This window comes from Fistularia commersonii, chromosome 8 (genome assembly GCF_037954325.1).
Source record: "Fistularia commersonii isolate RoL2024-O1a breed Wild chromosome 8, RoL_Fcom_v1.0, whole genome shotgun sequence".
NCBI classification, from domain to species: Eukaryota; Metazoa; Chordata; class Actinopteri; order Syngnathiformes; family Fistulariidae; genus Fistularia; species Fistularia commersonii.
In genome coordinates, this window is record NC_141291.1 from 15,110,530 (window position 1) to 15,122,878 (window position 12,349).

At 38.4% G+C, this 12,349-nt stretch overlaps 1 protein-coding gene across 7 annotated transcripts in view; it reads right to left on the minus strand.

Moving 5' to 3' along the window:
- relch (RAB11 binding and LisH domain, coiled-coil and HEAT repeat containing) overlaps positions 1-12,349 on the minus strand; it is a 32,919-nt gene that overhangs the window by 19,144 nt on the left and 1,426 nt on the right. For 5 of the 7 annotated variants that reach the window (XM_086151364.1, XM_086151367.1, XM_086151365.1 and 2 more), the window contains exons 2-9: positions 7,500-7,589; positions 4,387-4,458; positions 4,190-4,245; positions 3,913-4,026; positions 3,617-3,811; positions 2,856-2,950; positions 2,285-2,414; positions 2,047-2,201 (exon numbers count right to left, since the gene is read on the minus strand). In XM_086151364.1, coding sequence (XP_086007490.1) covers positions 2,047-2,201; positions 2,285-2,414; positions 2,856-2,950; positions 3,617-3,811; positions 3,913-4,026; positions 4,190-4,245; positions 4,387-4,458; positions 7,500-7,589 — 907 coding nt within the window. The remainder of the gene's footprint in view (positions 1-2,046; positions 2,202-2,284; positions 2,415-2,855; positions 2,951-3,616; positions 3,812-3,912; positions 4,027-4,189; positions 4,246-4,386; positions 4,459-7,499; positions 7,590-12,349) is intronic. The other 2 variants (XM_086151368.1, XM_086151370.1) reach the window with 1 other exon arrangement.

Sequence of the window (12,349 nt, forward strand, 5' to 3'; positions counted from 1 at the left end):
CAAGCTCTGATTCTTGTTTGGAAATCAGCCTGATATGAATGAGTTGTATGTCACCAAGTCTTTGAAATTTTCACTAAATTGAAAATGAGTTATTCAACAGTTTAATGATGCCCAAGCACATTCACAGGACTTGTTGTGCTTGGTACTAGATGAAAAAATGAATAGCCTATGGAAGAGGAGGACTCAGCCCAATACATGATGATGTAACCTCATGCTTTGGAAGGAAAGGCTGCTATTATTTTGCTCATGTGCGTTCACTGCAAATAGTGCCCAATATTTATTTATCTTCTGTTTCAGTTCAATCACTTCCTTTTTTGTGATCACTCGGCAAACCCTCACACAGCATGCACTATATTGAATTAATACATTCTACACACAATTCTAGATTAAGAAGTCCTCATTTTAGTTGAGAGGGATGCCACTTAATGCTGTATTTCATTCATGCCATGTAATACGACCAATATCTCCATCTAGCGGCTACATTCAAAACTGCAGCCAGATGGCATGGCCCGTTTCTCTTCCGTTCGTTTCAATTTCTCTCTTGTGTGAGTGATATTTTATACACACACGCACGCACACACGCGCGCGCGCGCACACACGCACGGACCCACGCACGCACACGATATGGCCAAAAGTATTTGTTCACCTGGCTTGACTTACATATGGAGTGACATCCTGTTCCTACTCCATAGGTTTCTATATGACGCTGACCCACCCTTTGCAGTTATCACAGCTTCAAGTCTTCTGGCAAGGCTGTCCACAAGGTTCAGGAGTGTGCCAGTGGGAATTTTTGACCATTCTTCCAAATGTGCATTTGTGAGGTCACACGCTGATGTTGGACGAGAAAGCCTGGGTCTCCATCTCCGCTCTAACTCATCACAACAAAGGTGTTCAATCGGGTTGAGGTCAGGACTCTGTCCAGACCAGTCAAGTTCATCCACACCAGACTCTGGCACCCATGTCTTCATGGATTTTGCTTTGTGCACTGGTGCACAGTCATGTTGGAAAAGGAAGGGGCCAACTCCAAACTGTTCCCACAAAGTCGGAAGCATGGAATTGTCCAAAATGTCTTGGTATGCTTTCAGAGTTCTTTTCACTAGAAATAAGGGGCCAAGCCCAGCTCCTAAAAAACAACCCCACACCATAATCCCCCCTCCACCAGAGATCACATTTGGCACAATGCAGCCAGACAAGTACTGTTCTCCTGGCAACCGCTAAACTCAGACTGCCAGAAGGAGAAGCACGATTCCTCACTCCAGTGAACGTGTCTCCACTGCTCTAGAGTCCAGTGGCGGTGTGCTTTAACACCAATGCATCCCACATTTTGCATTGCACTTGGTTATGTGTGGCTTGGATACAGCTGCACAGCCATGGAAACCCATTCTGTGAAGCTCTCTGTGCACTATTCCTGAGCTAATCTGAAGGCCACATGAAGTTTAGAGGTCTGCGATTGACTCTGCAGAAGGTTGGCAACCCCTTTGCATTATACACCTCAGCATCTGCTGACCCCACTCTGTCAGTTTATGTGGCTTACTACTTTGTGGCTGAGTCGCTGTCTTTCCAAAACACTCCATGTTCTTATAATACGGCTGACAGTTGACTGTAATATTTAGGAGCGAGGAAATTCCACGACTGGATTTGGTGCACAGGTGGCATCCTATCACAGTTCCACCCTGGAATTCACTGAGCACCTGAAAGCGACACATTCTTTCACAAATGTTTGTAAAAATAGTCTGCAGGCCGAGGTGCTTGATTTTATTCACCTGTGGCCATGAAAGTGATTGGAACCTAATTCCAATTATTCGGATGAGTGATATATGTATGTATATACACACACACGCACGCACGCACGCACGCACGCACGCACGCACGCACGCACGCACGCACGCACGCACGCACGCACACACACACACACACACACGTATATATATAGGGAAAGCCACATTAACATTCAGTTGGAAGTAGTTCTTCCAAACCACCATTGCAATTATTTAGAACATGTGCAGGGATTTCCAAAAATTCCTAAACATATCCCCATCTACTCACCTGTTTGGCTGATCAAATTGGACAGGAGGTCGACTTTTCAACTTGTTGTGAGAGTGCTGTATATCTGGTGTGTTCTGGCTGGAGGCCTGGTGAGGGTGAGTTTCAGGTTCTGAAGCACCCCTGATGTCCAGATATTGGCCGTTGTCTGTAGGGGGCTGATTGTAGGACTCCATCGAGTTAGGTGGTTAACAATTTTGAGGCCCTGATGATTTAACAATTATATACACTGTCTACTTACCAAACAGAGGGGGTCAGTGCAGGAGGGGATGGGGGCGGAAGAGGTTGAGTGGTTAGATATATTCTGGGCACTCAGGTCCAATGTAGCTGGATGTGGATTGGAAACAGCCTGCTTCAGTGTCTGAATCTCACTGTCGGGGAGGGCAGACAGTCATTAAGAAAAAACTGAAAAACTCTTATTCAAGATGTAGCTGGCCAAATACAGTTTTCGAATGTTGTAGCGCAAACTGGTCTAAATCAGAATGGTAGAAATTATATGCTCCTCATGGAAGAGAGATAAGCCAAAAACCCTAGCTGTTTGAGTTTATCTTGTCTTTATCTTAGAGTCGATTTCCCCTGTAGCTTAATGTGTGGCACTGATGCAGGGCGAGTATTTCCATACATGTTACAACTTATGACCTCCTTTGATTTATTTAGATTTACAATGTGGACTCTGAGGAAAAAATGAATTCGATGTTGAACATTTGTCTATAATGGCAGGTAACCATACCAGCCATTGTGTGCATGCAAACGTATATCAAACTTCACTGATGGCAGTGTCTCGTTTCTGTACAAACAACTGACTCACTCACCACTGTAGCTTTTTGATTTGCTCAACAAGGCTCTGCTTCTCGTTGTTGAGAAGGCTGATCTGGTACTCCAACTCTTGGACAACTTCTGTCTGTTGCTGAAGAGGAAAATAAACAATCAGACAATTTACAAACTCAGCTTAAGAACAGATCCGCACTGGCCATATTTCATGTTCTATTAGAGTTGCAGTCACTTCACATGACTTCCTGAGATCACTTTACTGAAATGTGCAAAAACAGAAATGGTAATAAAGATTTTTAATCCTTCTCCCCATCCTCACGGTTCAAGGTTTGTGTCAAAGCACCTGACCTAAGGTATCTGGTGCTGCTGATGCCTCTCTGTCTGTGAGGAATTAGCAAGGATTAGTGGCAAAAATGCCACTAATGATAATTCAGATCGACTTATTTTTTTTTATCTGCGAGACACCCAGCACTATAATTGATGTACTACATGAAAGATGATATGTACCAACAACCATTTTTTTCCTCAAATACAAGGTCTTTTTGGAGCAGCAACAGCACTGTTTCATGTAGGAGACATAGTAACATAGGATGATGAAAACTGCATGCATATACCTGTGCAGTCCTTTCATATCAACAAAAAACCTTAATCACTAATTACATTTTTATTTTGAAAACCTGCCAAAATGCAGCTTAACGTCAGACATTAAGCTGATGTTCTACAGCGTGATTTTTAACTTAATCACACTTCTGCAAATACTGTACCAGCACAATCGCAAAATCACAAAACAACACCCACACACCTGTTGTAACAGGTCCGGCTTCTTCTGAGATTCTTGTGCAGTGCAGTTTCCTGGAAGATCGCCCAAATCTGCTCCCACTGCTACATCCACCGTGTCCCGAGGTGAGGGAAGGGGGGTGCCACAGTTTCGATACAACTGTAGCAGGTCAGGGGGTTTAGGGATGTTGAGGCCAACATCATCCCACAACTCAAAGTCCTTGGGGAAAAACCGAAATGAAGCAGAAATAAATATATATTAAAAAAACTACAGTGACATCTCCCTCAGTCTTTTAAAACACGAGTCAGGGAATGCTGTACCTGATCATCATTTTCATCTGAGAAGGTTATGGATGAGAGTTTGTATTCATTTTTCAATAAATATTCATTCACTAGGAAGTTTAAGGCTCTTTTCTCCAAAGGACGTATAGGCTCCTGAGGAATAAAGGAAAGGAAGCTTTATAAAGATTCCGTGAGCAGTGTCAGAAGCAGGAATCCTCACAGGGTTTAAATCATACACACTTTATCGCCCATTTAATTTTACCGGAGGGTGAGATTGCTCATATATTTCCATTTTCAACAGTTGGCAAATTCACACCTGAATTTCAGTACTTGACTTGAAGTTTTTTCTCTCCTGAGAGGGCACTTCGCTCTCTGAAAAAAATTGGAGAAGATATTAAATGAGTTCCAAAGGACATAGAGGGTTACACATCTAGTGAAATTCTCTAAGAAAAAAAAGAGACAGCTGTAACGAAAGCGGGTTGAGGTGGAAAAGAAGATAGAAGAACGCCACACCTGCTGCCTGAGTCAAGTTGGCGCGCAGAGCCTGAATGGTCTCCTTTGCTTTCCGTAGCTCAAACTCCAGCACTGGACAGAGAATGACAACACAAATACGCACACAAACATGCACCCACAACAGACAAACAAGCACGTGGCAGCATGTGCAAGCACATGCCCACGCAAACACGCGGTCGCATGTGCATGCATGCACACACACGCACGCACACACACGCATACACACAAAGATTGGGGGAAAAACAAAAAGAAACATGGACATGAAATACAAAATAACCACAGAAAAGGTCATAGGATTCATAAAACAAAACAAATGAAAAAGATGCATGCAATTCATGGATTTCAGGAACACATGCAGCAGAGGATCATGAAAAAAGCCAGATAGATGATGGGTCGACAACTGCAGTGTCTTGAGGATTTCTTGTGTTTCTTCCATTAACAGCACTAAATTTCATCAGCATAACAAATTAGTCAGACCAACAAATCCCTTGAATGCTCTATGTGGCCTTTCACAGATAAATTGGATTTGCTTGAATATGTCAACACTAATGTGACAGTTCCACTGGTCTAATAGGAAAAATGAGAGACCACCTACAGTGTCTGACCACTAAAATTATTAAGACATTGACTTATTTGTTGAATGCCTGAGTGAAGTGAGATGATCTAACATAGAATGCAAATGTTGTTTATTTACTTAAAGTATTGAACATTCCCTTATCCATATGTTCAAAACTTACAAATATTAAGTTTCCATACAATTTAAAATGTTAACCTTTTGACCATGATATATAGATGGTTCAAAGTCCAGCAATGGAGATTTACATTATTTATGCATGCTGGATTTTGAGCCACACCAGCTGTATCTGGCTTGTCATAGAAGTGGTGTGAAAATCAGATCTTATATAAAAATATTTTGATGCTACTCATATTTAAAGGATATCATCCATACATGTGACATATTAACCTCCGATAAGACCATTTGAAACCAAAATACTTTGTCCCCAACAGCAACTTTTGGATGGTTAGTACATTATAATCTTATATTTGCTGCATTGATGTAACTCCAAACATTTTAGCAACAGCTTCAAATCTTCAATGTGTGTCAGAAAGTACCATAAAAGCCAGATGACTGAAGTGGAAAAAAAATATTGAAGCAGCCAAATATAGAATTAGACTTTCTAGAAGCTGTCTGACAAAGGATTTCTTTTAAGGCAAATGCCTTACTTTGTCAATAAAGCAAATGGTTACAAGCCACTCAAAAGATAACTACTTTAAAACACACATGCATTTTATGACAAATTGTGTATTGTAAGCCATATAGCTAAGAAAATTGTTTTGCAGCATGGGCATTTTACTTTTTGCTTGGAAAAACATAATACACAATAATGTAAGCAAGTTTCTGATGTCTAATGCAATCAGTAGTATTTTGACTAAAATTAGGATGACATTGGAAAGTGGTTTGTTGTGTAGATTAGAATTTTGAAACACTTAACTAACAGTATATTTGGAAAAAAAAAGTTGTACAAGAGTTTTAGCACCTTAGATTTTGTTAGAAAAATTGATAAATAAAATAAATAAATGAAACAATAAAAGAAAATAAATGAATAAATAGACGGAAATGTAAGGAAATGATGAAGTGAAGTGTTTTGCATAGTTATGCACTCAGAATCTGCGGTCTGATTGGATCCTGGAATGTAAAACTGTCTCCTATAGTCTGTGGTTATGGTTGCGCTACTGCTAAGGATGGTCACGTAGAGATGTTTTAAACATAAAATAATGCTCATACAGTGACAGCAAGCTATACTAGCAGTGTTAGTAAGCACTGTTTAGAATATGAGATCTGGAAAAAAATATCTGGCTAAAAAGGCCATTCTCCCAATCCCTGCTGGCAGACTATGAGTGCAAACCATGCAATAAAATGGGAAATAAAATTGATTAAGTGGTGAATAATACAAAAAAAAAGAGGCAAATTGCTAGTCTAGATGGAGTGACTTGTCCAGTATTGCTCACTGGGGTTTGATCAACGTCAGGAGAAAGTCAGAAAAACCAGAGTCAGACAGCTGGGGGCAGGAAAGGTAGGTTGGGATGAAGAAGGAAACAAGAAAGGGGGAGGTACCAATTTGGAAATTGGGCATATGAAAAACAGTCATTCTGAGAAGAAGCACCATGTGTAGCAGAGGGAATACAGCTATCATCTCTGCAGAATGGTCTTACCTACACCTTGACAATATATTACAAACCAGTGCCAAACCCCAGCACACCAGAAAGTTAGTAACGTGAGGATCAAAATAAACCGAGTTATAAAAGCATTACTTTTGGCACTTTCATATTTTAAACGTGAAAATAAATTACTTTTGCACTTGTATATCTGAAAACAGTTTGCTTGTTGATAACTTTAAGCGTGCAGATCTAATATAATGCTTTTGGCAATAAGAGACAAAATATGGTGGGAAATGAACTGAGGATAGAAATGGTCCCGATGTGGCCGTTTTCCACTGCATGAATGTTAAAATGCTTATTAATATGTTTGCTAGTCACCCATCTGTAAAAACTATCATCAAATAACATCTGCAACTCATCAAGTTGCTAAAACTCAGCAGCTGGTCCGTGGGGAGGCAGCATCAGTTCGACGCAAATGTTAATATATTTGGCTAAGCCCCATCTGCTGGTGTGTCACAACAGAGCCCACTGTGAATTCAAACAAAGACAGCACCAAAAATAACACAATGACTCACAGATGTGAAAACTGACAGGAATAAGAGACACTATTTCTACCTGGTGTTTTTGGAAAAAAAAAAAAAAACTTGGGAAAGCATTGTGATACAGAGATGCACTACTGGAGATTGTTATGCACTTTTACATGTGGATAATCTGTCCCCACAAATTATTACACACTGATTAATTACCATAAACACTAATGCCACAGCAAGATGAAATCAACACAAATCAATTATTTTTGTTGTTGGGTTACATTAAACTAAACTAGACATTGCACTTATTGATGGAACTATACGGTGTTTTTCTTTTTATACCGTAGTATTGTCATTTTTTTTTCAAATTCCTTTTGGTAGTTTGCAACTGGTTTTCTGTCCTGAAAGAACACTTCGTCCTACCTGCCAACCGCTCATCTGACTCTCGGTTGCCATCGTCTGAATAACGTGCAAAGTCCAGAGAGTCCAAGGTGCTGATGCTGCCTGCTCGATCTAAAGAACACAAAGAGAAAGACATCAGTGAGGAAATTGTGTAAATGTAAATTTAGATGAGTCTGGTGGAAAGAGCTTAAAAGTGTGGAAATGGTGCTATGTATAAGCTTCCATCTAAAAGGGAGTTAGACGCTAGGGTCAGTTACCCCCCAGTACACACGCTTTGCAGGGAATCAAATGTTCTTAACAAAGCTGGAAGCTTGAATCTGAGCTGACAGATTGGTGCTTTACCTAAGCCAACTTTTCACTACAAAGAACTTCAACAAAATCAATTAAAATAGATATTTAAACATTGAGTGAAAAGCTTATTTTGGCTCCAACAGTAGGATAAGGAAGGATTGAGAAAATGTTAACATTGCTGGTTTGAAAAAACAATTTCCCAAAGTACTATCTCAAACAATGAACCATCAATGTGTCCTATATACTGTTCACTTGAACAACAGATACATTTGCAACTTAACTGTGCTCTGATTTCACTAACCTAGACAGCCTGAGCTCATCTCACTCAGGTATGAAAGTGGTGGTGAAGTCTATTTGTTTTGTAATGTGAAGTTTGACCATTTTTTTCTTTGAAAGGTCAAGCCGAATGTGGGGTGATTTAGTCTTTGAACAAGTGCTTTTTAAGGAACGATTAAGAGGAGCAAAGTAACCCAGGCTTAAGGAAAATATATTATATTGCAAATGGTAGCATTTAGTGAAATCAAGCTCAGCTCAAGCTTTCCATTACTAATTACCATACATTGCATTTTAGTAGAGGTCTTCCGTGTCTTCCCCTGAATGTGTGTAATGTTTGGTCAGAATGGGGAAAACTAAACAAGAATTTGAGAGTGTTAACAAATCACATACCACTGTGTTTGCCTTAGAAAAGAAATTGTCACACATATTTCCTGAATTTGCACGCCCCCCAAAAAATAGATAAATAAATAAATAAATCAAACCAATGACATTTTTGATAATTTGTGGTTATTCATATACATATTTGCAAGGAAGAATACAATAAATCAGGTTGTAATATAAGTGATAACTGTAATATAACTTATCTGGACTCAATGGAGAGGTGAAATTAACTTACTTTTAATGAAGTTCATTGATTTTTGTTCATATCAATACTATTCTGGTTTATTCACTTTGAGACAAAAATAGTGACCATGTTTGAAGAGAGAACAGAACAGCTTCCTGCGTTAAAACTTGCTCTTGTAACAGTCTCTCTTGTTCCGTCTTATATATAGGACATGACCACCATATACCAATGCATTTTACAATATCATTCAACATCATGCAAGGAAAATATGTTTCAAACATGAAATGTAAACCAGCTTCAATCAAGTTCAGTTAGTTCCAAGCATTAACTTCAGCAATCGTAGTTTAACACTGAAAAAAGAGAGGATTAAAAATCTGTGGTTTTATTGTGTCCAATACGCCAATCCATCAGCATGTCGCCTCATATAGCACACTAACATACTGTGAACAGTCTGAGAATTTCTGCAGTGGCCTTGAGCGTTTGTCATTGATCTGTTCCCCATTATTTCAGCTGTGTTCCTGTGGAGATTGCTTAGCTTACTTGGTCATGTGAGGATGTTATAAATCCTTGGAATCTGGATTGGTAGATAATAGTGTGTTTGATGCACAAGACCACCCTCGCGACCTCTTCCACAGGTTCCACTGATTCTTAAATGTGGATGACCTTTCACTGCTTTGCCTGTGGTGTTTATTGTCTAGCTGTGATGAATATCATACTTCAGACTGATTTCTACACAGGTGTATCCAAGCAGTTACTGTCTCTGACCCAATTTTGAGTGCAAAAATTACATTATTCCAACCAGTCCATTTAATGATTACACATTAGCCTAAAAGTGTGCTAAATATAGGTGGTCTTAAGATCGTGACAAAGGATTTTGAATAAAAATAAACAAATAGTTTAAGACAAAGGGCAGCAAAAGGACAATGGAATGAGGGATAATTTTGTCCTGCTTTGACAAGTAGCATTTTGAGAAAGGTGTGAAAGTTTTTACTGATCACAAAGATAGACTTAAAAACAAAGACTTTATACGAATACAAGCTGACATCAAGCATCTTTTGTAATTCCATCTGTTTTTTTTCCATCAAATCTATTTTTAAGTATATCTACATTACCAGAACTGCTGTACCTCTCCTTCTCTATCCTGTTTAACTGCTTTGTTTCTCTGCTTGTCAAAGCAGAATAATTGAACAAATATATAAGCTATTTCATGTACAGATAGATAAATAAGAGTTAGAGGCAATAAATCATATAGGTCACAGAAAAAAGAAGCCTTAAACTGTTAAATTGTCAAACTATTTTCACTGAACCGTAAAAGTGGATAAAGAATTGCAAATATGACTGTTGTGCATGTTCTAGGGAAATCAGTGTGACAGAATGGATTTACATTTTCTAGGCAACCCATTTCACACATGCTACTTCATAAATAGTAGGTGGTAATGTCATCTCATTGAGCTTAAATGATGAGAGACAGGGAGACAAACAGTAGTTCTAGAACTACAAAGCACCTGGCCATCACTGTAACAGTAGCACTAATAACCTTCATACATAATAAACCAGTAGCAAAAAGAAATAAAAAATAAAACAATGAGTTAATGAATTTAATAAAATGCATAGTGCTTCTCTGGATCTATTTCCATAAACCAATTTTGATTTCACGCTAGTCCTTATTGTGGCAAAGTAATTAGAGCTGATTTCTTTTCATAGCAATAACAAAGAGCCTATTGTGAAAACATACAGTTGACTTACATCAATAATGGCAGGACAAGAAGCAAATAAGACATCAAACTGTATATTTTTCTTTTATTGGCTGCCCTAGAATCATCACAGTTTAGCACTCTTTGGTTTCAAATAATGTGTCATGGCAAACTGTGCAAACAAACTGTAACCACCTTACACATAGCAACTTAAATAACTTTTAACTTTTACTCACAACGTTCTGTCAAGCTAATGAGAGCGTCATATACACTTCCTTGCTGATAATTTACAAAGCTGTGTGACCTCAAACAGCAGCAACGAATCAATCCCACCGCATTCCAACAGCTTCTAACTGATGGTCACACATATTGTTCATCCTCATATGCAGTGGCATCTAGGGCTATGCAGTTAAATGTAATTTGATAGACCAAGATTATGATGGTGTAACTATCGTGTTGAAAGAGATTAGAGAGAAATTTGCTAAATCAGACAGCTCAACAAATGGCCCGATGAAGTACCCCTGTTTTATTTTACCACCGAAAATATACAGGTAAAATTCATTTTAGCAAAATGAAGTGAAGTAAGAATCTTGGTGAAAAGACACAATCATTGCAAAGATAACATGAGGTTAATGTGACCCTATTTGAAGTTGGAGGAGCAATAATATAGCCCTGATCTGTCAGTTTTTCCCTCTTCAACAGTAGTCGGCTACCTCATTCTTTTTCTTTGCCCCCACACTATATCAGACACTTGGTTCTTCAACAGGTTTAAGGGCTATATGAATAATTACTATCATGCAATCATCAATAAATAACAGAATACTGTTTCTCAATAACCATCCTGTCAGATTCACAGCATGTGTTCTGCCATATTCTGTCATATTTTTAGAAAACTTCATAAAACATTCATTCAACAAACTCTCCATGGCTTTGTACGATAATGCAACCATGAAAACTTTGAAGTTACAACATAGTTACGACATAGTTCCAAGACTTATTATACAGTGTGCCAACAATTTTACTGAGTATTCCAACAATTTTACTGGGTGCTGTTTCATACGGATTGTGGACACATCAATGAAAATAGATGCAGTGAAACTGATAGGCTGCAACCCACCTTTTACTACTGTTGTCCTTGAGTCTGTTATTCCGCTCTAAGTTCCCTTTGTTAAGGCACTGTCAGTTGCTATTGCACTAAATAATGGTAAATCCCATGACACTGGCCAGCAAAATTGAACCAAAAAAGGGGGGAAAATCATTGTGACAATACATCATGAAACATAAGTGTGCCATTCTTAGACCAAATACATTGCAGATTCCAACTGAAACATTGTTAAACAGTCTATTGTGACCAGGTTTGATACTGAAGACATAATTTACTTAGTTTGCTTGATAATACAGTCCATTGATGGCTTAGTCCTTAAAGGAATCGTGGCTAAGGAGGTAAAGCCAGTTGACTTGTCACCAAAAGCTTACTCGTCTGATCCCATTATTCAGTTTGTTTAAAGGTAGAGTAGCTGAGTATCCATATGGGTCAGAGGCTTCTCTTACTGTGTGCTCTCCTGAGGATAAAGCCATTCTCTATTGAGAAGAACATCTGAGATTTTTTTGTAAAATAACAGCAGTCAATCAATGTGATATTGTTTTTAAAAACAACAGTTGGTTTTTGCATCTAATAATGTACAATAAATGTAAAGGCAAATTACTAAATGCAAATGAAGATGTATTACAGATTGCACCTGTAGCTTAGGGATGCTGATTTTGCATTGCACTTTAAAATTATAAAAATCATCACTTAAAATTCGAATGAAATTTTTTTTAAAGAATTCGAAATACTAGCAACTTGAAAATATTCACCTGCAAAGAGAACTAATTTGCAAAACAAACATTTAATTATTTCCTAAAAGTGTGAAAAAGGTTAGGCTGTGCCAGTAGATATTAACGGGCCATGAATGAAATTATTCTTTTGAATCAACTGATTGAGGTTATCTAAACATTGACATTAATCAACTAGATTGATGGATCTCAACCTAATAAAACCTTAA